At 39.4% G+C, this 27,000-nt stretch overlaps 1 protein-coding gene across 3 annotated transcripts in view; it reads left to right on the plus strand.

Moving 5' to 3' along the window:
• Window positions 1-25,365, plus strand: part of mlip (muscular LMNA-interacting protein) — a 27,368-nt gene extending 2,003 nt beyond the window's left edge. Inside the window, exons 2-12 of one of the 3 annotated variants that reach the window (XM_031841740.1) lie at window positions 2,990-3,115; window positions 8,989-9,126; window positions 9,460-11,037; window positions 11,701-11,772; window positions 12,299-12,394; window positions 12,467-12,550; window positions 12,641-12,700; window positions 13,295-13,342; window positions 14,760-14,822; window positions 14,940-15,059; window positions 21,540-25,365. In XM_031841740.1, the coding sequence (XP_031697600.1) occupies window positions 2,990-3,115; window positions 8,989-9,126; window positions 9,460-11,037; window positions 11,701-11,772; window positions 12,299-12,394; window positions 12,467-12,550; window positions 12,641-12,700; window positions 13,295-13,342; window positions 14,760-14,822; window positions 14,940-15,059; window positions 21,540-21,731 (2,577 nt within the window). In that variant the 3' untranslated portion in view covers window positions 21,732-25,365. The remainder of the gene's footprint in view (window positions 1-2,989; window positions 3,116-8,988; window positions 9,127-9,459; window positions 11,038-11,700; window positions 11,773-12,298; window positions 12,395-12,466; window positions 12,551-12,640; window positions 12,701-13,294; window positions 13,343-14,759; window positions 14,823-14,939; window positions 15,060-21,539) is intronic. The other 2 variants (XM_031841747.1, XM_031841755.1) reach the window with 2 other exon arrangements.
• Window positions 25,366-27,000: the final 1,635 nt, after the last annotated feature.

Raw genomic sequence — 27,000 nt, forward strand, 5'->3', positions numbered from 1 at the left:
ATATATATATATATATATATATATATATATATATATATATATATATACCAGAAAAGCCACAGTAATAATCAAAAAACCCTGATGGGTATATATACCTGTATACTGTATTGCCGTCAAAACGCCACATTTGGTTGATACAATATAATGATTTTGGCAGAAAAGACATTTTAAATTTTGCTGTGGTTGGTAATCTTGAGAAATTAGCAAGAGTAAGCTAGATTTAAAGAAATTCCCATCGGAAAAACCCAGCTCAGTGTTGCCAACTCTGGGCTAACAGCACTAGCTCCAACAGTTGCCAAGTGGGCAACACTGACAGCTCATCCCTAAAATCCTCATCCCCTAAAATTATCATTATAAACGTAAACAATGAACATTGCTATTGTTAATACTCACAGCTGTTACGCTAGCAGCTTGAAGCAGACTCCGGTGACATGCAGTGAGTGCACGTGCAGGTGGGCAGACAGGTAATGAGTGCAATGAAGGAAATTATTGGACAGACTTATTCCAGTCCTGCGAAAGCCTGGATAGTTTTATTTTCTTTGTCAGAGCATTTGATTTATTGATGCGAAAAACAAATGTTTTTTGAAAATGACCAACCCTGGCTTTAACTTGCCACTCATTATTATGTAAGACCCAGGCTGGCTTGTTGGACTGCACTGGATCTCTGAGATGAAAGTTGAAAACGAAAGATTTGCTTATTCTTTGACTGAGTCTACGACAACCAGCAGAGGCTGTGAAGTCTCTTTTTAATACAGTTTCAAGTATGCGTTACAATAACCTCCGCTGATTATAAAAGAAACTTTTGGGGGCCTTACCAGTTTTCATTTTGCAGATAACCTGTTAACACTGTGGAGAGAAGAATCGTGAATCGTAAGCAGCAGAAGTACTTTGATGAGTGTGTGCAGTGTTTGCTGAAGTGAAAATAAATGGGAAATGTTTTTTTCACACATCCAGACTATGAAATGTCATTGAACTCAAACAGCGATGGGAACTGTGTCGCCATTTTAACAAATTGAAGCCTTTGCATTGCTCCCATTGATGTACAACATATAGAGTGGCTCAGCACAATCCTTCTGCAATTCAAGCTTAGTAATTGGAAGCATATTGGTTTTCCCCTTGTATTACAATTTTACAGCTCTACATCCTTCGAGATTATAATCACAGAGACATATTGCTTGTCTTACATATATGGGGCGAAGTTTTTACCCATCACAAGTCGCAGCTCGACCTCCTCATACATTTCAGCATGGTTTGCCCCGGTGAAAATCGACCCATTATTACTGATCGTGTGAAAGCTGCACTGAAACCTACTGAACTATGCAGGCTCAGGAATAGCTGAGAGCTGGATGTAATAGATCACTTCTGCAGACAGTACAGAGGTTTCACAGTATGGACCTTGTCGCAGGTTTGATAAGATGCCACCATTAGTTTTAAAGATGACACCACATGCCTGTTTGGCAATGGAAGTACTGATTATGGATAACTGCGGTCTTGGATTTTAGATAAAGTCATGTGATAAAAATGACATCCCGGGTGCTAAAAGCTGCACATCAGTCAGGACCTGCTGCACCAGAAGGATGTAAAACTGCCCGGCAGAGCTTTCATTGTAAAGTATTGTGATCACTCGAAAATTTGTGCAAATATTACAAATGTAGCCATGAATCAAGATGTCACGCTATGTAGAGTCAATTTTTTTAATACTGTAAATGTGGACATGTAAATCTACATTCATTGCAATAACCAGACGCAAACAGTAGGATATGATCTACAAGTCCACATGGACAGATGCAAAACATGTATTTGCTTCTTTTGCAAAGAGATAGAAGCTCAATATCTCTCTTATCTCTGATTGTTTTATATGAAGCTAGAGCCAGCTAGATCCAGTTAGCTTAGCATAAAGACAGAAAACCATGGGAAACAGCTAGCCTGGCTCTGTAGGTAACAAAATCTGTCTACCAGCACCTCTACAGCTTAACACGCGATATCTCGTTATTTAGTTTTCCCGGTAGTTATGCTGGTGTATTTTGTCCTTGTTAAATTAATCTCTCAACATTCTGGCTTATTTGCTTTATTACAGAGAAGGCTTTAGCATAAAGATTGGAACAGCCTGTCTTATGATTTTCATAATGGAAACAGTATATATAGCTATATGATTGATAGCACTGCCAGCCATGCTGCGAGAGTACCTGGAACTTTTAGTCTCACCTGTGAAGCAGTGCTGAAATGTAGTTCCATGAACTCGCTCCCAGATTTGGCGGGTTGTTTATTTCCTGCAGTGGAAACAGCCCATATATTTCATAGCTTCCAAGTTTTAGTCACCATAGTACAACCTTAAAGACCTCAAAGAAGCATCTTTGGCTTATTTATACAGAGCTTCTGTGTACTATTCATGCCATAGGCTGCATTCACATCAGATCCGGCTGTACGGCGAAATGACTGCCCTCCCATGCGGGTAGTGCGTGTGGACTGCGGCGATGGGGGCCGCAGGGGGTGCAGAAAAGAATGCTGAGAAGTTGAAACACAAACCTCTTTTGGAGAAACGCAACCAGACACTGCAACAGTGGCCGATCACAAAACTGGCAATCCAGAGCTAAAAAACCCAGCCATTAGGGATCAAAAGACATTAATTGTCGTGCAGTCACTCTGACCATTAGTGCCACTACCACACCGTCGCCTCAACACCTGATCTGGTGTGAATGCAGTGTCATGCACACGTGAACATGAGCTGGCTTATTTGCAACTCCTTATTGAGTCTGGCTTTGATCTACAAGGTGCTAAATTGCCTGATCTGTGTGATCGTGTGATTATGGCTTATTAGTGGCGAGATACATTTACACAACCCTGTGAGGCAGAAAGATAAGTAGATAATAAGATATTCGAACACTTGACTCATCAAGTGTTTGTGCTTAACAGGAAAATGACTGGGAAGTTATTATGAAGAATTTATAACAAAAAAGACGATTTGTTCCTCTTCTGTCTGTTTTTACAGGTTTCAATAGGAATGCCATCTAAGTCTTCTTTTTTCACATTCGTGCCAGTGGTGCAGACATTACCAATTGAAAGCATTGTTACTGAGGAGGAGAGATCTGGAGCTCTGACAGGAAAACCAAGTAAGGTACAGCAGCAGCAGCACACACACACACACACACACACACACACACACACACACACACACACACACACACACACACACACAAGCAAGACAAAGAGTGATATTATTGCCAACTGGTTTTCATTATCTTTAACACGATCATGACTTTGATTACAAGGCATTTACCAGAATGCACGTGCTGACTTAATATATGCTGTTCACTTAGCTGATTGACTTTTCCTTGGATTGTCACCTGATGCTCGAAGTGTTATTTTACGTCTCATCTCTGTTTGCAAACTTGCTTGTGTTTTATATTTCGTCCAGTTTATCCCATAAATTGATGTAATCTAGTTTTTAAGCCTGCCACCTTGTGCTACGTGCTAAGATTACCAGTTTGAATGCACCCAGACTGTCGCTGTTTAACGATGATGACAGCATATGTGACAATTTTCTACCTATATTTGATGTGGCAGATATGCCTTTCTCCTCCTCACTCTCCCTTTATTCTCTAAATTACATTTATCATTTTTTTTATCAAACTTTTGAGCCTCGACTTACAGTACAATGAATCTCTTAATAAGGATTTTGACCAACATAATGAGTGTGACATAATGTTATTTCCTTTGAATAGAAAGTGAAATTAAAACTATAATAAGTCTATGAGCCAGAACATATCATTTGACTACTTTTAAGCCTTTTCAAATGACCCTAGTTGTTAGGGACCAATCATGTCAGTGGCTTAAGGGTTAAAGGACAACACTTTGCCTCTGGGCAAGAATCAATCTCACTCCTACCTGCAGCATTTTAGCAAACACACCACAACTTTCTTCTCAGCCGGTGAAACAGCTGTCAGTGTGACTCATCCTCAAGGAGAAATAAGCGAAATAGATTCACACAAAATAATAATCGACTTATCTTGAGTACGTTTTCCACAAAGGTTTTAACACTAGTGGGAATGAACATCATTGAGTAATATGATTTGACATCCAATTATTTTGTATTCCAGGTGTCTGACTCACACAGCACATATCAATACATAATGTTGTTTCAAGATGTGTACATCAATATCAAACATATTGCTGAACAACCTCAAGGGATCAAATTTGGTTTGATAATCAGATACTTAAGAGTAATTGTGGACCAATCTGATTTCTTAGGTCACCGTAGAAGAGTGCATTATATAGAAGAGAGTCTGTTCTAACACTACAAAATAAATAAAATAAAATAACTGATTAAAAGGCAACCACAATTTTTTCTCTGATCTTGGGCTCAACTTTATGCTGGAACTTTAATTCTGCGACAACTTTAATGCACCCAAACTACAAATGTTCAACAGAAAGTTACTGAAAGCAACCATCGTGGGGGCTGATGTAGACCCTCATTAGTGTCGATTGTCGAAGGGGTTAATTTGCTTTTGGATGTTCATCCAGCATCAACATTACGGCAGCAGCGCATCTCCGGGTGCCTCGGGATAGCGGACTGCGTCTGCTGTCTGATGTCAGACTTCAAAGGCGTTCTCACTGGCGGGGTGGCACCATTACTTCCCCCACTGCTTTTACCTCAAGGAGTGAAAGACCTTCATGCTGTGAACCGCCAACACATGACTACTCAAAACGCTAAACAACACCGTGTTTCAGCATACATAGGGAGTATTATCTTTCATAGATGCACAATGTTAGATCGAGTGTCACTATGCATGGCTTTGTGCTCATTTCTCGCTGCCATGTCTTCATTTGAACACCATTTCCACTTCATTAGTTCTTTTTCCTTCTAAAACTCTATCTCCATCTTTCTCTCGTGGAGGGGTCAAAGTACTCATAAGGCAGAATGGTCCCTTTCAGAAGGTTTATGTTACTATATTAGTATATTATAATGTTGCATTATTATTGCACAACATGTAGTTTAACCTGGAGAAAATGTCATCTATATGCTACTTTATATAGTGATGGGCATTTTCATCTAATACCATGTGGCTGATTTTATGACATGCTATGTTTTATGTTAAAAATTAAAAGTAGAAGTAATACGAGTAATATGTCTGTAGACAGATTTTGTGACCGCGAGAGAGTGACAACCGTGCAAGATGCAGTTGAAACTTTACTGGTCTGTATTTGAGATCAAATTATTTATTTTTGCACCTTTTTTTTGTGGGGGAGTTTTTCCTTATCCGATGAGAGGGTCCAAAGACAGAGGATGTTGTTTGTTGTACAGATTGTAAAGCCCTCTGAAGCAAATTTGTGATATTGGACTAGACAAAAAAAATTGAATTAAATTAGATAGAAGTAGGGAGTAGAAAGCTGGGTAGGGGCCATCACAAGATGCTCATAGTTCACTCTGAAATGTAGGTGAGTATGAACTAGCATAAAGTAGAATTACTCAAGTAAAGTAATAATACCTCAGAATTGTACTTAAGTGCAGTAGTTGTGTAAATGTTAGACTTAGTTACTTTCCACCAGTGATAAGTAGGACTACATTATGTCAGCATATGAGGATTGTTTTCCATATTCTGTTGCTTAACATATTAAACTGTATGAATGCAAAAAGTGTATTTCCCAAAATGTTAAACTGTCCTTTTGACACACTATATATATTTAAATGTTCTTACACAACTTTCAGAGTTATTTGCTTTGTATGAAAATGCTTTTCTGCTAGTTGGTGCTGCTGAGGTAAGTCTCTTCATGATCACAAAACTGCAAATTTAATAATAAATCACATTATTGTACAAGTAGTAGGCTAATTATACATGTACTATGCAAGGGTTGCTGGGTTCAGTTGGCATGTTAACTATCAAACAGAGCAGCCTGACGTTCGCCTGCTGTTACTCAGAGTCAAGCCAGGAGAGAACATCTTGTGAGCTGTTTGTGAGCATCACAAACAACAAGCCAACACTGCACCGGATCTGTGTCTGCAAACCTTATCTCAGCTGTTGCAGTTGGACTACACAGAAGTTTTTCCTCTGATGGAATGGAATTGTGGCACAAGGTGGATTTCGTGCTTTCTTACGCCTGTTTTTTGCCGTTTTAACGCATGAAGGATAAGTAGCACTCCCTGTGGAGAGCCAGCTTCCATATTTAGTTACAAAACGGCAGAATGTGAAGAATTACCTTTCAGACAATTGGCAGCTCATTATTCCACCACTCTAATTCACAGCAGCCTGTGCTTTTCAAGATGTCCTATTGAGAGGAAATAAATTGCAGATGCTTCGTAGCAGTATTTCAAATTAGTAAGTAATGATGTAACCTCAAGTGGCCATTATCAGTTTGCATACTGAGTGGCCACCATTGATTTAAAATATGAGGTACTAACTAACATCTTCCTGCTTCAAATGTGTGGGTTTCTTTTCTATTCCTACGCAACCCATGTGCATCACATATCTTCAAACAGATTAAATTAGTTGAAGTTGTAGCAGATATTCCTCTCTGAAATACACTGTATGACTATTCTTTATGAGGTATTTTGTTCAGTTTCGTGCTAGAAGATGCACATCTCAGCTAATGAGAAACGACCAAAATAAATGAATCACATCTTAATCGTCAAGAACTTTGCCTAAAGCTAGAACCATACCAAATGGGATTAAATAGTCAAAATAATGAGTTCATGATGAAGTAGCTGTAATTTATCTCTCTTGCATGACCTTACTGTGCATCTAAATTACTCTAATGGCAAGTTTTAATTTGATTGTGTTTTGGAAAACTTTGATTCCAGCAAGTCGTCCAAAGTTATAACGGTATCATCACATGTGCAGTCCTAAGACATGTCAATAGGTTTACACTGCATTTGATTTCAGTGCTAAATATAAAACTGCTTTTCACACATAATATGTAACGATATCATTGACATGAGCTGACATTCATGTTAAATACAGTCCTAGGAACAAGTGTCATTCTAGTTGCCTTTCATTTGCTTGATTACTGCTTATCTACAGTAAGGTAACAGGAAAGCACTGAGAGAATTATATAATTCATTTCAAAAACTGAAAGGTGTCTTTATCATGTGGTGTCATATATTGTTTTTCGGATCATAATTACTATAATTGTGGGAGTTCATCTCAGTAATGATGCATGTCCCCGTAAATATCACTCATATTACCCTAGAATATTCCTTTAACTCCAATTCATTCTCATACAATAAACCACGACTATTTGAATCATATCCTATATAATGTAATGGCCTGAATTTATGTTTTGGTCAAATGATTTAAAATTGCAGTCACAATCGTTGACAATGTTGAGTTAAAGTAAATGATGATAATCTTGAATAATCACTTTGCTTAATTTAATATTAAGACTGGCAATAGAAAAAGCCGGCAACATAGTGAGCTGTAGCGCTGTAGAGGTGTTGGTAGGTGGATTTACCTTAATCTTTCGTTCAGAATTACCTTTCTTTGCCGAGTAGGTGTGCACATACCAGGAATTTGACTCTGTTTTTTGCATATCTCTGGATGTACTTACACAGAAATAGAAGGACAACAGAGCTGGACAAACAAAGGTAAAAAATAGATTGAATAGATACACAAGTAGTGAAAAACATATATTATATAATATAAAAAGCAGCAATGACCAACAATGAAACGAATAGTGCAAAGACATAGATACTGAATTGATACATATTGGCTGGCGGTATAGCGGTGGATATTTTGGTGTTAGAGGGTTGTTGACGGTGTTTGACTCCGTTAGTTTTGTGTACTGTGTTCTGCCAGAGGGGAGAAGCTGAAACAGGTTGTGTCCAGGGTGTAAAGGGCTTTTTTCCTGCCAGTTTCCTGACTCTGGAGGTGAATACAGTACGTCCTGCATGGAGGGCAGGCTGGCATCAATGATTTTCTCTGCAGTCCTGTCCATTGTAGTCTGTTCCTGCTGTTTGGTGTCTGATCCAAACCACACAGCGATGGATCTGCAGAGAACAGATTGGATTATTGCGATGTTGAACACACATCCTTTGCCTTTTTCCTGATGGTGTCTATGTTGGAAGTTCACTTCAGGTCCTGGGAGACGATGGATCCACGAAACCTGAAGACTTCCACAGCAGACACAGTGTTGTTCAGAAAGGAAAGGCATGTTATCTTTAGAACGCGCTAAGCTATTAGTTTCCCCCTGTTTCCAGTCTTTACGCTGAGGTAATCTAATCAGCTACTTGAGAGTGGTATCAATCTTCTCATGTAACTCTCAGCAAGAAGAAAAGTATTTCCCAAAATTCGAATTTCTTCTTTAGATTTTATATCCAATACATGTTTTTAGTTTACTATATGCTGGCATATTTTTTTCAGTGCCTGGTTATCAAAGCAGGTGGAATGTAACTAAGTTAAATGTTTACTCAATTACCATACTTAAATATAACTAAGGTACCTATTACCTTTTATACAGTTCTTATACTACAGTAGGCTTTATTTCAGAGGCAATACAGAACAACTAATTGAGGATGGTCACTGGTCAGTCAAGGATATTTGTATTGTTTGTTCTTGCTGTTTACACAGCGATACCTTGTGATCACATCACACGTGTGACTCTGGACTCTCTGTCGTCTTGGTTAAAGTTCAAACATCATTTCAAGCACATTCATCTTGCAGAAAAACTTTTATTTAATTTCTTTTGGGACACATAAAATGCTAACATTTTCACGTATATTTAATTTAGTTGATTTGGGTGGACCAGGAGGAGCATGGGTTAAATGATGTGTATCGGCAAGCCTCTCCTCAGTTGTTCAGTCCTGCCCATGCGGCTTGTACTACTCTGATGTCAGCATGAGCGTGTCCATGTGAATTATATGTGTTCGGGCATGTGGTGTGGTGAAACCAAGCACACCCCCTGAGCTCAAAGAGGCTCACTGAAGTTCACCTCAGGTTTTCTCAGGTTTCACTTGCTCAGTTCCTCCTAAACATTTGCCTGATTTTCTCCTGTCAGAGCGTCGCTGTGTCCCACGAGAAGACAACCGGGCCGACCACGTCAAACAGGGAGATTTTAAAAGCAGAGATTGTCTTTATCAAAGACTTTGCAGAGAGAGGAGCAGGAAACACAACCCAACCAGGGACAAAACATCAAGTAAGTACAACATGAGCACTCTCAATGTCCTCTGAAAACTTTGACAACAAGCTTTATGCTTGCCATGTTACAATATTAATATGTGCATGTGTCAAATACTGTGTATCTGTGGATCAATACAGGGTAAATATACACTGATCAAGTTGGCGTACATCTAACATTGTCAAGAGATAAAATAAATGAATGAGGCAGTCCAAGGTGGACATTTATCGCTTTTCAAATCTTTAAGATTTTGTAATACTTCACTCTGGCTTTTAAGAATTTAAAGTGACAATAACAATAACTTTATAGTTGCCATTTATTTATTTATAAAACTTTGTTTTTATTTTTCAGCCGTCACTGGATCACGTGAGCCTCTCTCAAACCAAAGTCTCTTCTTCAGTCGCTGTTCAATCTGAAAATATCCCCAACCACGTAGCTGCCGGGACAGCCTCTATGGAAACAGCTGCTGATAAACACAGGGGCATTTCCCAGCAGCAGTGTCACGATACCTCTGGACTTGCTGAGGTTAGCTCTGGTTACTTTGTGAATAGAGCGCATGTGTCAGAAGACAGAATGAGCCCCACACACTCTGCAGACCTGTTCCCCACCCCGGCTTCCTCCAGAGAGTCCATCCTCTCAGAGTGCTCGGACGGAGAGAAGAGCTGGTCGGCTGTGCAGCTTTCCTGTGTCACCTCTCCTGTTTCTTTCAGCCGAATCGGTTCTCCCTGCTCATCTGTCTGCTCTGGCATCTTCTACCCCGCTGTTGTCCAGATCAAGAGGCACTTTCTCGCTCCTGGCTCTAGTCTGGTTCACACCCCTGGTTTCTCATCCTGCGAGAGCTTGTCCTCTGTCTGTGCCCAATCCCCTCCTCCTCCTCCTCCCCGGCACCGGCCTCCTCTCACCCGACTCTCCCTCCTCACAGCCATCCTAAGAAAAGGCCGCCTTCCTGTCCTGTCCTCTGCAATTCAGAGGCCTTACACCCCCTGCTGGCCTGTTAACCCTGTGACCCTATCCTTCTGTAATGCATGCTCAGCAGCATCCAGTGTGGCCTCCATTCCCTTTGACTTTTCCTCTCAGTTATCCTCATCAGCGTCTTTAGATAGTCAGAGCCATGATCACAGGGAGCCTAATAGATGCGTCACAGCTCCTCCACCTGTGCAATCAAATGAGCTCCGCAGAATGTGCCCTCCAACCCAAGTGAAAAGATGCTCGGAGCAAATTCGCTCAAGCTGTGCGCCTCGATGGGAGCAGGTTATTTCACCCCTGGCAGTGAAGAGCACACTACCCCGAGCTCCACCTCTATTTTGCTCAAACTTTAAATCTGTTTCTCCACCTAAGCATGAAGAAATTGACGATGCAATTTCAAAAAAGCTGCAACGCACACACAAGTCCCCTGAGCTAAAGCTCATAAACATTGACAAGGGCCCTGCAGATAATAACCTTAAAAAACTCATCTCCCCGTCCACTAAAGTTATGTATGAGCAAGAGACCTCTGCGCCCCACAAATGGAGTCGCCCGCCAAATTCATCTTTCACAAGGCTTCACTCTCTTTCTCAACAACTGAGATCTCCACCGGTCTGCCCCCCTCGGCTTCAGCCTTCTCAATCACGCTCACCCGGTGACACAGCATCATCACCTGCACAAAATACCACAGGGAGGTATGAGTCAGGGAGGAGCTGCCCTGATTCCAAAAGTCCCTCAGCATTAGCTGCTTTTCACAAAACTCACTGTCTGTCTCCTTCCCGCTACACAACCATCGCTTTTCCCGGATGGCCGTCACCCACCAGCTCCCCGACGCCTACGCCCTCTCCTGCTCCACCAATCAGAGACTTCACCCCCTCCCCTTCTCTCTCCATGCGCTCCACGCCCTCCCCAAGGCCCGGGAGTGGAATATCAGACTGCAGTGACAGGGAGGGTAAAAAAAGAAAGGTAGCCGCTCTGCTTGCCATATGCGTGTTTAAACTGAGAATATTATTTAATATGCTCCCTGTGACATACTCGTCTCCCACATTATGGAGTTAAAAACAGACTTTGCTCACTTGATAGCTGGATATCAAGTGCTGTTCTCTGTCTGTAACTGTTTTTAGATTTGCATTCCTTAGTTGTTGATGTTTTTATAGATCTTTGCTTTGCAGATATTTCAAACTGTTTGCTGGTTTGTAATGATTGACAAATCTGAAATGTCATATGTTGAAGCAGGAGGAAACCCATCATCAGTAAATCAATACAGAAGCTTTTCAGAACTCTGGTTTCTAGGCCAGACATACATGCCCGACGTTATTAACCACCAGGGGTCCAATTTATTCAGTGCAAGCAGGGAAATATAATGTGGGACTCGGCCCTCTTGCCCGTCTGTGTGGAAAAGTTGGTTGTAACTGAACTTTTACAGTCGGTCAAATGAGCCACCTGATTAGCTGTGACAGCAGGCAAACACACGTCAGTATTGTTCTTTCTGTAGAGCGTCTCGAGCGTGGCTGACTGTTTTGCATGATTAGCAGCCTGCGGCAGTGTGAGATAAATCATGCCTGAAGAAATGTAAAATGTTAATCAATTCATGTTAACTGTCTGCTTTTTTCTCTCTATGAACTCCAGACACACAAGATTAAATTAAGCTACAAATCGCTCGCTGCAATTCCTACAAACACCCTTCTATTGGATCAGCAGGTAAGTTCATTTGTTTGACTCTAATCCCACAAACTCATCTCTTTATCCTGTTAAACATCCAGACATATGAAGCCCTAATGGAAGTTTGATGGAGGCAGTAAAGCTAATTTTACTATGTGGAAATAGGAATTAACTCCGAAGGTAAAGTGTGTATTCAAAAATGAATATTCTTTAAAAAAAAAAAAGAAGATACATGTCAAATCTCTAATCATCAGGCTTTAAAGATAATTACATTTAGATTTGTATTTGAAAAAACTTGTTGGCAGAAATCTCATTTCATAAGGACTAAAAAAATCAAATCAGACTCAAAGAGAGGTCAAAAAAACATGGCATATTGCTCTGTTATCACTGCAGCATTGTACACTTTGAGCTGCAGAGGAGGGAGATCTGTGAGAGTGGATGAATATAACTTGTCTGGAGGAGATGTTGCAATGTTGTCTAAGCCATCTGTGTAATCCCTGATGGAAAGCACTAGCAGCAGTCGTGGTCGTGAGCTCAATCTGTCTACTCTGCTTTGCATTGACAGGCAATAGATGAGCAGGTAGAGAGAGAAGAGAGTCCATGTGACAGTTTGGACGGAGGTGAAACATTTGACAGAGGTATTGCAGACACCCACGCTAAGGTATTAGTGCTCACATCACTGCTGGTTTTCACTGCACAATTCCAGTCCACTGACTTCAATTATTTTCCACAGATGTGTTCACCCGCTGAGCTCCGGCAACAGTCAGAGGAACTTTATGCCGTTATTGATGAGCTACTGGCAAATACCACTCCAGCAGTGAGTTCAGTTACATTATTTAAAAAATAAACATGTGCAAATGTTGAATTGTAATATTGATTATGATTTTATATTTTTTCAACCTTTAAGAGCCAATCATCCCGGTCACAGCAGCCCTCCCGGTCATTAACTACCGACGTTGGTCTAAAGGTAAATTATGATGCTTTAACAGCATGTGACATGAATGACAAACTAACAAGAGGATTTATACCACTCTCACGTCTGTGTGCTTTTACAGGGGTTGTGCCTGACATTTCATGTATTTTTACACCAGAAAATGGTCTGGCTTACACCCCCCATGAAACCACAGTTTGTCATTTTTACATTTGGATTTTTGTATGAATTAAACAATATATAACATGTTAATCGGTGATCTTTAGAGGTGTTTAAAGGTGAATTTTATTGCCTTTGGACAGAGCCTGGCTAGCTGTTTCCAGTCTTTATGCTAAGCTAAGCTAAATGGATGCTGATCGGTATCTTGTTTTCACATTTACCTGACATATTTTGACATATCTTGTACTTTAAAATAAAGTTTGACCAACACTTTTCCACACAATTTGAGTTTGTAAATATTAACCCAAATGTAATAACATCTACCTACTTACCTACCCACCTACCTATAAAGAAGAACCCTCGATCTGGTTTCCACAAAAACTAAATCCACATGATTTTTTTCCCAATACGTGGTTTCTGTAACTCTTCTGTTTTGTTTCAAATATTTCTCTCTTTCTTTTTTTCTTTCAGCAGAACAACTCATCATTTACAAAAACCTTGGGACGTGAGACCAAATATGTGAGTAAGAGTAGTTTTGTCTGTTGAATTAAAGGCAAAGGTTATTTTATTTGCTCCCAATGGCCGAAAGTGACAAACCAATTTATTTTTACATATTAACTTTCCGACCATTTTACGTTACGAAGAGAATATTTTCCATCAGGAATTTTACTGCTAAACAAATCTGAACACAGATGTTTGTGTAATCATCTCATGATGGCAAATATTTCTCTCTCTCTTTTCTTTTAAACAAATGTTGTCGGCTTATAAAGTATCATTCCTAATTCACAAAACTGACATGAAGCTCGATCATTTCATACTTTTGCTTGTCTTTACATAAAACCTTCAGTACTTCAAGTGTTTTCTTTTATCAGTACGAGAGCAGATTGCTTGAAAACGCTCATCCAAACAACTTCACACTCCATTCTGTGCTTCCTTGTGTCCTGATCAATCCACCTGCCATGACATATAGCTGCAACTAGTGGTGCAACGAAATTAAGTACATTTACTGAATTATTGTACTTAAGCACAATTTTGACATACTTGTACTTTACTGCTTTTTGTCCTTGTACTTTTCAATCCACTACATTTGTTTAATACCTTGATTTACTACTTGACATATTCAAATTTATAATACAAAATATGATTTACAAATATATTATGATGTATAATTATGGCTAAAGATAAGAATTTATTGATCCCTTGGTGAAATCCACAAGCTACCCAGCAGTAAAGTAAAACAATGTAAGCTCCACCTTTCCCAACTGCAACATTAAAGCCACGCACACATCTATGCATTGATAGTTATAATCGATAATATAATAAACACTTTTCTGAAATGGGCTATTCTGCATAATCAGTTTGTTTACTTTTTGTACTTTAAGTATATGCTTTTGTACTTTTACTGAAGTAACATTTTGAGAGCAGTATTTCTACACTGTGGTATTGCTACTTCAATAAAGGATCTAGTATTTTAGTATTCTTCAACCACTTGATCCCCTAGCATTACTAGAGTTGAATGCAAAACCGCAAACAAACATTTACAGGGTTGTTTCTAGATGGTACCCCACAATTCTTGAAACGCTTGCTAGATGGTTACGGTTAGTTGTTGACCTCGAATGGTTAGGACAAAGATAAGTGATTCTCGGGAGAGTTTTCGCAAATTGGGGTTTACATTCAAGACACGACCCATCAACGGAGCTGTACCCAGGTGTAACAACTAGTTGGGGTCACCTCTGGATACAGTACACAGTGTGTACAAAATGCACTTTCAATAAATACATTGTGTAGATCTCAAGACCTCACACTCCACACTGAACGTCCTTGGGTCAGCAATACACCTGCCAAGTGAGAAGTCGAAGGACAGACAGACATACAGAGACTCGTTCCATTTTGTGAGAGACTATGTTGATACTTTTCTTCTACACTGTTTACTCAGGCATCTGTATGCAGCTTGCACCCATCTACCGGTGTGGAAAGAAAGCTCATGAATCCTAAAAAGGTACTGTACATATTCAATTATTTTTTGACCAAGTTCAGGCTACTGGATTTGCTTTACTAATGATGTGAAGGAAGCAGGAATGAATTCCCGCTCTGCTGTCAAACTTTTTCCTTCCAGACAAAGCCCGAGGTTATTCGCCCAATGACGGCCATTCCAAGACTGACAGTGGAGGATGAAGAAAAATTTCATCCGAGACCTTTCCAGCAGTTTGTCGTCAAACCGACTGACAACAAAAAGGTAAGCTGGTGGAATTAGCTCATATCACAGTGCAGGAATCGGTGTCTGCGCATGTAGTGATCACATTAGTTTTATTTTAATTTTAAGTAGTAGCACCCACACTCCTCATGGGTTAAAAATGTTGCTGTTTAAAGAGAAATGTTTTAACTGGACTCCCTCCCACTTTGACAAGTTTTGACAGCAGAAGAAATTCAATTGACTGAAGAACCTTCTCAAACTACAATCCACTTATCTGCTGTCCATCCATATGCCTGTTATGTTCCAAAGATGTCTAGAATTTTGCCAAATACAATACTGTATATTCGCTGACATCATGGTATCCGAGCAAGTTCCATCTGCCGAGGAGGACTACAGTTGAACGCTGTAAAATCTAGTAAGGGAAGCTTGACTTAAAACATTTGATTACAGCTAAACTATTGCCAGTTACCGCTCTGGTGAAACAGACCTAATCATGGGTTCATGTGAATAGAAACATACCTTAAAAAATGTATATCAAGTTGAACAGGCCTTTCTGTCTGTGGTACATGGTGGAGAGCTCTTTGTCTCGTCCTTCTCCGTTATTAAGTCACAATTAAGCAGGTAATCAACGCCTCCTGATTAAGTGAACACTGCAAAGGGAATTGGAAAGTAAGTTAGGTGGAGATATTAAATTAAGTTTGAGCAATCAAAGCAATATTTTAAAATCAATTTCCTCCACCGCACCTTCTTTGTAAACCACTTATCCTAATATACTCATACTGATTACTATTTTTCCAAATAAAATCAGACTCATGTTTGAGGTAAGAGCAAAACGAGGAGTTTCCTCTGAACTCAGGCTTATGGGTTGAAAGGTTTGTTGTTGTGAGAGAGAACAAATCTAATCATTTTCAAAGAAGACGCTTCACACTCTGCAAAATCACGTCTCTCCTCACAGCTCATGCTTATATATTAGTTCCACAAGGAATTTTCAGAAAATAGTATTGAAAACTCCCATCAGTCATAAATTGATGTTTTGAGATTCAATAAAAAATGTTCAGAACTAACCTTCTCGTGCTTTGTATTTTAAACATTAACATTTTACCATTTACCATTCATTTGAGTGACAATTTTTAATTAAACTGCAATATTCATACGATTTGGTAAGTTTTCACTAATTATCTCTTACATATGATACCCCCCCCCCCCTCCTGCTTTTATTATTTTCAGCTTTGTGAAACGATAATGACTTTGGGGTCTATTCCAGTTTCAAAAGCCCTATATGTAGAAAGTGTGAGTAATTATAACGTAATTCAAATTATTGTGATGGCTTACATTCAATTTAAGTCCAATGTCCAAAACTTACAAATACTACACATAGAGGCATACCTACGTTATAGCCCAACCCATACTAAATTATAGATTTGACAATACACTTTAGAATAAACCAAGTACATTGTTCAGTGCCTCTGTGGAGATTAAAAATGTCTCTAAAGTATAACAAATCAAGATCTTCACTAAAATGATTTATGATTGATGTTGGGAAAATGGGGACAACTTCCATCTATTTAACTGAAGTCACCTCATCTCCAGGACAAAATCAATAGTATGTTTAGCTTAAAGACGATGTTTTCATTCTGACTGGAAGAAATTGCAAACCTTCCATACGTTGGCCTTCAGCTGTCCATTGTAGCTGAGTAGGCCATGCTGCTTCTTCTCCTCTTGTTTTGAATTTTCCCCACACCGCTTGTCTCGTCAGTCAGCCTCAAATCCTCTGAGAGGATGATTCCTATTACTTCACGAGCTGTCAAGGTCCTGTCAGTTTTCCAAACGTCTTCTTGTCAAACTACTTTAAGCGGAGAGCTTAAAATAATTCTGCTCAGCTTTCCATCGAAGACGTTGAAGCAGTGTAGAGTGCAGAGTGTTTGATGAAACATCATATTAAAGCATTCAATAGAGAAGAACAACATGAAACTGCTTGGCTCCTCAGATGATGTGCTCTTTACTCAAAGCATGTCTTGGAAAATGACTCTTCGCTCTGCCTCAGAGAAAGTCAGTTAACAGCTTCAATTTGCCTGCTGATGAAGGAAAAAAAGTTTGAAGAGCCATCAGGAGGAGAAATAAATGCGTGGCAATTCATCTGCCAAGCCTTTCATCATACAATGAAAGATGGTAAAATATGCCCATTTGAACTGCAGAAGAAAGGACACAGGAGATCCCGTATTTATACTAGGATAGCTTCTTGCAGCTTTGGTGCAAGACATGTATTTTCTCTCTGTATGTGTGTTATTTACTGAGTTTACACATTCAACTGTTGTTCCACATCAACATTGTTATGAACATTTACTGCAATGCAAACGTATTTATGAGGCCAGTTTTCATTTCCCGGCTTCTTTTCACACAGAAGGTGAAGTGAACCAGAAAAAGAACAAAACTCAGTTTGACAGCAAATTTGCACGATCATTATTACTGAAAGCTCCTTCAATGGAATTCACAAGGATAAGCTTCTTGTGTAATTCTGAGCTGTATGTAAAATTATAGTCTGAATGTTTTTCATTTGTTGAATATATAAAATGTCAAGGTCAACAAAACAGACTGCATACAGATATACAAAGAACTGATGCGACTGTGAACACTTAAACCATAAACATGTCAACAATCTTCCGCATGAGAGAGATCTTGACATGTTTGACGCTACAAACACAATTTTTCCTCTGAAAGGCTGCTATTAACCTTCAGAATGCAATCCATTCACTATTTATGATGCAGAGAGTATTGTTAGCTTTATTTCTAAGGCCGTGGAATATCTAGCTTTGTAAATGGTTTGTTGTGATGTGGAGCATAATAATGGAACCATGTAACATTGATATTCAGTGTGTGATGCAATCTGCTTCTTACCTTGGCATGGTCGACTGCGCGTGGTTTGTCCTGCTGTTGTCATTACACCTCAGATCCACAAAAACCTGTGAGGCAATAAAGCATAAAGACTCTGGGGAAGAAGCAAAGTTAGAAATGTGCATTAATGGGACATGAATTCATACAGAAGGAGAGAGAGAAGAGGAGAGAGGAGCTCAGTGTATCCTAGGAAGTCCCCCGGCAGTCCAGGCCTATAGCAGCATATCTAGGGACTGAGCCAAGGCAAACCTGAGCCAGCCCTAACTATAAGCGTTGTCAAAAAGGAAAGTCTTAAGCCTACTCTTAAATGTGATGAGTGTGTCTGCCCTCTGGACTGAAACTGGAAGCTGGTTCCACAGAAGAGGAGCTTGATAACTGAAAGCTCTGGTTCCCATCCTACTTTTTAAGACTCCAGGAACCACAAGTTACCCCACATTCAGGGATGCAGATATTGATATTATGGCATAGTTTCATATAAGAAGAAACACTCTCATTTAGAATAGATGAGGAGGTCGATACCCATCTCATGTTTGTATAGTGAATATGAAGCTACAGCCAGCAGCCAGTTAGCTTAGCTTAGCATAAAGACAGTAAACAGGGGGAAACAGCTAGCCTGGCTCTGCCTGCCGGTAACAAAATCCGCCCAACAGGACATCTAAAGCTCACCAATCAACACATTTAATCTCGTTAGTTTTATTGGTACAAAGGCTGAAGTGTAAAACTGAGACATTGATAATGACATAGCAGTTTTCAGGCAGCCGGTGGAGACTCTAGGAAGTGACTGTTCCCAGTCTAGAAAACGTCCAGCACATAACTCTCTGTAAAACAAATTTAACAAATGAGATAAGAATTTGAATGTGTTGAAAGTTATAATAACTGACTGAAAGTTATGCCCTCTCTCTCTTTAGACTCTTTTATCACAGCAGCTGAAATAAGATAAGATACAACTTTATTGTTTTTTACATGAAACTGTGGCTTGTATCGCATGCTCCAAACAGAATAACATAAAACATCTGGGGAAAAATAACATAATTCCAAGCAGAAAGCAGAAAAGCAGTTTTCCAGTCTTTGGTAGAATTAATGCTGCAGTGAGGATGGGGGGTGCTTGTGAGCACACATTCATCAATGATTAGGATCAACAAACATGGATATTGATTGTGTGAGCAGCCAAGACAAGTTGCTCATCAACGGGTTTAAGTGTCTGAATTTGATCAATGTCAGTAGACATTGACAATCACAACCCTGTTGAAATAAGTAATTGAATATGCAATCTGCATGATGTGACAGCCCGTTCATGCGCTCTGTTGTTTATTCAGGTCTTTTGCTGTTGTCATTGGTTACACTGATTTCTCTGTCCGCGGCCTCTTTCCTGTCCCGGTTTCTTTTAAACTCCTGATTGTGCCAGCATCTCAATCCTCATTTCACAGTGTGTCTATATTTCAAATGTCAGCTATGTGTCTTCTGGGTTTAGTTTGTCCCACGGAGCCGTTTTATTACGATCTCTGCAGACCTTTGGTTGTGATGTGACTTGCACCTCATGTGCAAAATACAAGAAAAGACCAACTCATCACAACTCAACAATTACAATGTATGTTCTTGTCACAAATGAGAGAGACTTTAGAGCCACAGCCTTAGATCACCATAATCACCAGTAGCAGGTTGAAAGTACAGAAAATGTAATATTATATAATATCTCTCTGTATATATTCCTGTCAGTGTTGGGCAAGCTACTAAGGAAACCTTATTCATTATTTTTAAGTTTATTTTTAAGGAATAGTATTAATTTACTTATTACTTGATATCAAAAGTTAGAAGTATCGTTACTCGTTATATTACTATGTTAGTTTAACTACACACATCAGACTGGTTGATTACATCTCAATATTCAGCTTTTTATGACGGAGACGTCTGGTCACCAAGATGCATACTGACGCTATGACGTCATCATTACATAAGCTGGCAGATAAAAACGAATCGCGTTCTAGTAACGCAGCTTTACTTGGATTTATAACTTAAATATATTTACTGTTTTGGAGAAGATAATCCCTTACACAACTTGTTACTTTATAAAGGAATAATATTACATAAATAAATTCCTGACAGTTACTTACCACACTGATTCCTGTGTAGTGTATCTCCTGAGAATATGTTTCCATTACAGAGAGGTAAAGAAAATAAGAGTCACTGTAAGTATTATTTAACAAGACAGTTACTGAAGACAGAGAAGGAAAGGAGATAGGATCAGGCAATTCATTTGAGAAAGACCGAATAAAAAAGCCCCTGGAGAGATGACACACATTTGAATTACGAAAAGAAACAACTGAAAGGAACACTGCAGCTATACTTTTATTGTTTGTTTCTTTTGACTTTGTACAGCAGCAGATCATTTGCTTTATGTTTCCATTGTTGATCACAGGTCACCAGTCTTTGGTCTGGGGTCATTTGACAGACAAAATAAAAAGACCTATGAATAGATGCGTTGAAGTGGTTCAATGCAGGAAATGTACGTGAGAGTAGGGGCATTTGCACCCTTTGTGAACATATCAAATTTCATTTAGATTTGCATGTACCGGTGTCGTTAAGAGTTTCCATCCAGACCTTTTATTCATCTTCTCCCTCTGAACATACAGTAGCTGTTACCATGAGTTGCGTGTCCACATTTCTTATTCATCTGTTATGTTAGTTGACTGTTGTATTTGGGATGGCTGTGTGTGTGTTCTTCATTACTTGTTCTTCATTGTAATAGATAGATACATTCTTAAAGTTACCGTGTGGAGATTTTGACCACTAGCAGTGCTATAGAGCGATTTGAACAATGAGTGGGTCCCTGTTTTGTTGGACTTTAACACAGATCTGTCAAAGGCACGGGCTTTACCTGCCTTGGCAGAGGAAAAGTGAACCATTTTGTTGAGCCTCGGAACAGAACATTGCACTGTGTTTGATCAATGACCATATTCACCACCAGTATCCTGATCCACCTTAACGCTGCAGTAGGCTTGTGTCTTTGAGTGCTGGCTTGCTCTGTGAAATACCAACTAGTGGCATCTAATGCAAAAATAATAGACAGCAAAGACATAAACTTAAAACTTAAAACAGTTTCTCTGCAGCCTTATATGAGCTATGTGCCTCCTCCACATTTGTACAAATCCTGTCTTTAGCTCTTTTTCATAATGTAGAGCCTCGCCAACGTTTGCAAATTTCACCCTGTCAGCTTTACAGCACAGTGGCAAATAATCTCATGCCGATTCCTGTATCATTAGCCACTGCACCCCTGCAGTGCCACTGAATCCAGAAATTAAACACATTTACTTTGTGAGACAGAGTGACAATCTTTGTGACGTTCATTTCATGGCTGTGAAATGATAATAAATGGTGCAAATATAGAGCAGGTGATTGATGTCACCATGTAATCCAGAAAGATAATTGTCAATTATAATCAAATACACAATGAATATTCATCCCAGTGCAAACCTCAAGCAGCTGCAGCGACATCCATTTTCAAGCAATTTCACTGTGGGCTGAAATCAGTCGAGCAACAATTTGGAAATTGCTGCTGCTGTTTTTTCCCCTCTGGTCTCTCTAACTCACAATGCATTAACTTAAAAACTGATGTGTCCGTTTCTATTTCAGGTGGAAAGTACGAGTCTTAAAGAGGCAAGAGAAGATTGCTACACAAGTTCAAAAAGGCAAAAGTTTGGAGAAGAGAAGAAGCCTGAGAGAAGAGGTCCACTCTCAGTATTTGATCTGCAGATAACAGAGCCTGATGACCAGATAAATCCCCCTTTCAGTCCAACTGAAGGGCAGATGGAAGCTTTATTATGACTCATATTTAAAGAATTAACACCAAAGTATTAACTCTTTATCCTACACTATTTTATTTTTTAATGAACTACTAAAACACAACCAGTAAGTGACTCTTTGCTAAGCCCCGCCCTTTGCTGCTACTTTGCAAGCTGCTAGAGCTACCATGGAGTCCACACTATCACTCCCTGAATAAATATTCTCAATTTTTTTTGATTTCAGAGAGAAGCAGACAGAAAGGTATACAATGTGCGTTTGAAGGATATATCCAGTAGGGTAAGCTGATTCAGCAGCGAAAACAGGTTGAAAAGATAGTGAACCACCACATCACCTGGCGATCAAGACAAAAGACCATGAAATTAAGGAACCACACTGTTCCTTTAAAGATGGTTAGGTCTTTACTCACTATTCAAATTATTTTTTCAAAAGCAGCATGTGTGTACATTCAGTTTACCTTCACTAACTAGCGTAGCATAGAACTCCTTACCGACTCTGCTTTTGTTAACTCCACATGTTTTTACGTAGAAATTTAACAATTTGAAAAACATGTATCTCCTTCCAACCTCTCTGGGTAACTACAAAGTATCACTTTTACACAATGTTTGACCATGACTAGCACCAAATCCACAAAACGAGCCTGAAAATGAAGAAAATAAATAACCATTGCATGAGTCTATGGAGCAGAGCCGATGTTATGCTATCAGTCTGCATGGTCAGATTTAGGGTCAGGATTTAGCGCAGGGTCAATACGACCTGAACTAGCGAATTCATAAAAATGAACAAAAACTCAAAAAAATACTATTTTAATATTGTCATGATTTGTGGAAAAGCTGTAATATTTAATAAAGGACATCCATATTTTCCCTATGCTCTTGAGTTTTACATCTGTCTGTTATTTGTAAATTTCCATATCAGTAAAGAAAACCACAAGCGAATGACAGGATAAAAGGTCTGATGATGCTTGATAAAAGGTATGGGTATATATATATATATATATATATATATATATATATAATGGGTATGCAGGCATGTCATTCATTGGATGATCCTTCATGTTCTCATTTGCAGAGCAGGAGTGCGACAAGACAAGACAAGTTTATTCATAAAGCACATTTCAGCAACAACCAAGAATTCAAAGCTCTTTAGATGAAACATTAAAACCATGGAGACAAAGTACAAAAGAAACCTATTGTAAGAGATAATATAAGATGGAATAGAACATATAGAATACATCAAATAAGATAGAAACCCATCAAATAATAATAATAAATATTAAAATCAGTCTACTCTGTTCTTCAGTGGTGGAGATTTGAATTTTTTAAGACAAAAAATTACTTGTCTCATGTCATTTTACACTTATTTGTTGGATTTAGTTCAAATTTGTACTAATAGTACAGCCAAAGACATCAGTATAACTTAGTTTTAAGCTCCATAGACTCTCATACAATCATTTCAGATTTATTTCATTTTCAGGTTGGTTTTATGGATTTCTTACATTGTGCCTGGGGCACATGTGATAGTGATACTCGTTATCCAGAGAGTTTGGGAGGAGATATATACGGTTATGAAATGTTACATTTCTAATTTAAACCTGTGAAGCTAACAATAGCAGAATACATCAACACAACAGCTAGCTCCAACAGCTTGACTAGCAGCGGGGGGCGGGCCAAGTTATTTCTGTTGTTTTATCTTCTTCTCTTTTTCTTGTCCGCGGTACATCTTTATGATGTAGGTCATCAGACAGCCCTTTCAGATGGGGAACTGAAGCCATTATATCACTGTCCTCAAACCCACCAGACTCCGTTCACAATACATTAATTTTACCCCACAGAACAGGGAAGTTGCAGGTCTACTGCTGCATGGATCGGTTAGTTTGTTTTTGTTATTGTGTGACTTCCAGATACAAACTAACGTGGTGTCCACACAGTAGTTAATTGCTTAGCTTCCATTCTGCTTCTCCAAACAGGGAGCATGCCAACGGCCATCTCAGTTACAGTAGGTAATACACACTGACTAAGGATATGTACATGTGACCAAAATTTAAATGTTCAGAAACCCAGATTTAAGGGGCCCCGTCCTTTTAAATTAAAAAGCGTTCATTTTCAAATTGTAAGAAGTGAAGTGGTTAATACTGCCTTCTGAAAAAGTGTGGGGGAATATGTCCCCTGTGTCCCCCCTACCTGCGTAGATTTGCTCCTGTGACGTCATTCCCAGCTCCTAATTCCTATTTCCGTGTTTAATAGAATGCTGCATTATTATCTCAAATCTAATGGCCAACCACTGACATCAACATATAGCTACATCTGTGGTGGAGATTTGCATTTTTAAGACTAAAACTCAAGCGCACTCCAAAAAAGTATAAAAAATACACAAACAGAACCTCCTATTCCCGAAGGACACAGCCTCTCCATCGGTCTAGAGTCTACAACAAAATAAACAATTTATTTACAGGCAGATCATTTGATTCCTCTCTTGGATAAACCTGTTTGTGTCAACACTGTGATTGACATCTGATGTCCCCTGTGATGATCATTTTCGGCTGGTTGGCTTTAGCCACCTGGAACCCTCTAAAAGATTACGCAGGTATAGCTAACGGATGGATGTTCTCACGCCTGATTAGAAATCTTCAAAGAAAAAACTACTCAACCTCAAAAGGGCTCTTGAAGAAAGGGGGGTTAGTGCAGTGCAGATGATTGATGCACTCACAGCCTTCACTACACTGTGGACTTCACAGCAGAGTAGTCTGACAGCAAATGTGTGCCCGCAATCAAAGTCAAGGATGTTGAAGCGATGTTATAAAAATAGCTTGAATGGCAGCTAACTAATGGCCTCAACCTTAAATTCAATAGCTTAGAGATCTGTGATTTTGTTGTTGGACATGTAAGCTTAATTTATCTGTGAGGCACATTTAAAACATGGTTAATTTCAGGGAAGATTAAGTCTAGGTCTAGTTGAGTACTTTGAGTACTTCTCAATGGGAAAAAAAATACAATTATCAGGATCGCTTTTGCAAGCAGAAGGATTCAGGATTTCTTTATTGATCAAATAGGATTTGAGCTCTGGTTAGCTTAATTTGACATGAAGCATGCCTTCTGTTGTGTGCTCAGCAAACAGCAAGTTCCTGAATCAAGAACTGATGGATGTGTATTTGGATCACTGCTGGCTGCATAAGAGACAGTTTAACTATCTCTAAAATAGAGAATAACTGACATGTGATTGCAACTGTAAACAAGGATACAAGCTGTTCCTCTGCCCTCCATAAAAGCTAGAGTCCTCCTCATGGGTGTCCAGATAACAGCAAAGGCTCTGTCACTGACCAAATCTCAGACTTTCCAAGACAGCAATATTGAGATATTGGTATCCATGGCCTATCACATTTCACTCCTTTTTTTGCCTTCTTACACCCTATTACCACATCACAGTCTGCATCAAAGTAAATAATTGGTAACTCTGCAGCTGTTTTCGCAGCATGACAGGATGACTTCTTGAAAGAATGAGGTATTATTCTGACACACAATTATTCTGAAGCACACTGAGTCTCCGTTGTAGGGCTCTCAGCAGGGTTTTATGCTGCTCTCTCCTGTTTGTCAGATCAAAAAAATAATTAAACGGTGAGAAGAAAAAGGAAGAAACCTTAGCGAGAGCAACTGAGGAGGGATCCCTCTCCCAGGATGGACAGAAGTGTGATAGATCTTATGTGTACAGAATGAGCAACAACAGAGTTACAACACATTCAATGCATATGACAGAACCACGGCAGGAGGCAAGACCAGGTCCAGATATAACCAGGATCCACGGAAACCTGCGAGGTGAGAAAGCACAAAGAATCCAGTGAAGAAGCAAAGTCAGTAATGTGCGTTAATAGAAATATAATGTGAGAAAAAAATAGAAAAATGCCATTATCAACAGATTAAATCAATATGAATCATCAGCACATAAGCAGAGGACGATATATAAAACCAAGCATACAAGGACACATTCGTCTTGTTGCCACGGCAGATTGTTCGTAGCAAAGACAAAAGGGACCACAAATTCAAGTTAACATTATACTTTTATTCAATGTCAGAGCTGGATCAGTCCATGTTTTTGGAACAAGCCTGAACATGATATGCTCAAAATAAAATGGATATTTCTCTTGGGGGAAATAAAGGATTTCTACATCTGAGTTGTACATATTTATTTTGTTCATGTGTGTTTGATGCCAATATGAGCCCTGTTTTGGGACCAGAACAATTCAAATACTCTCCACCAGTAGGCAGAGGGGACTCAGGTGTTTCTTGAAGCCTTAACTGATTTCTTTCTTTGTCAGTCTGAGTTTAACTGAGGGGGGAATGAGGGCTAAAGATTACAACATATACCGCAAGAGTCAAATAAATGTGAAAATGATTAAACATGTAATATTTCAATATTGGTATGTAACTCAGTGGTTGTGGATTATAATGCACTTTGATATACTGCTCTCATCTGTATACACAGAGCATTATGAGCAGGAGAGAGTCATAAAGAACCCCTGCACTCCAGTCCTCCCACAGTTGAGTCAGGCTGACACCCCCCCTCTGAACCCTGGTGATGAACTCCAAGAGCGTAGGCTTGGTGTCAACATTGGCGGGGACACATATTAAGTGGGAGGTCTCTGGGTCCTCCAGTAGAACATTTTGATCATAAAAACACTTAATTTATTGCACTCTGGCGAATTGTTCTTCATCAATTTATGGTGGAAATGTACTTATTATTTAAAGGAAAACCCAAAAGGTGACAATACAAAATATAACAATACAATGAAGTAAGGCTCTCTGGCATTCTGTATTGATCTCAAATATTTATTCTCCAGTAGATTAACTTTTCTAATTTAATGGTATCTCTGCTGAGTCAACACACATGTAGATGATTTAGTCTTCCCCCCTCTTTTGTGTCTTTAACCTCTTTAATGTGCACGTGGCACCTATTCACATGTCCCAACCGTACATATGCAAACCTGTTCTCACAGGGAGGCTGACTCTCTGAAGACTGACAACACCAAAGGTGAAGAACTGAACTAAAATGCATAACGAGATGAATGACTTCTTTTTGCTGCAGACTGCAGGGCCACAGCTGATGGAGCTGAGATCACTTGGTTTGAAGTACTCTGAGCAAATGTGAACCCGCAGGCGTCACAAGCCTCCACCATCTGTGGCAGCCAGCTGACTCACAAGCACGAACGATGGGCAACAGTCGACGACCCGCTCCTCCAATTTGGAAGGAAGCCCAAACAACAAAACAAGAAGACCCTCTCTGGGATCGCCTCGAGCCA

Source organism: Anarrhichthys ocellatus, unplaced genomic scaffold (assembly GCF_004355925.1).
Source record: "Anarrhichthys ocellatus isolate YVR2014 unplaced genomic scaffold, GSC_Weel_1.0 scaffold3, whole genome shotgun sequence".
Lineage (NCBI taxonomy): Eukaryota > Metazoa > Chordata > Actinopteri > Perciformes > Anarhichadidae > Anarrhichthys > Anarrhichthys ocellatus.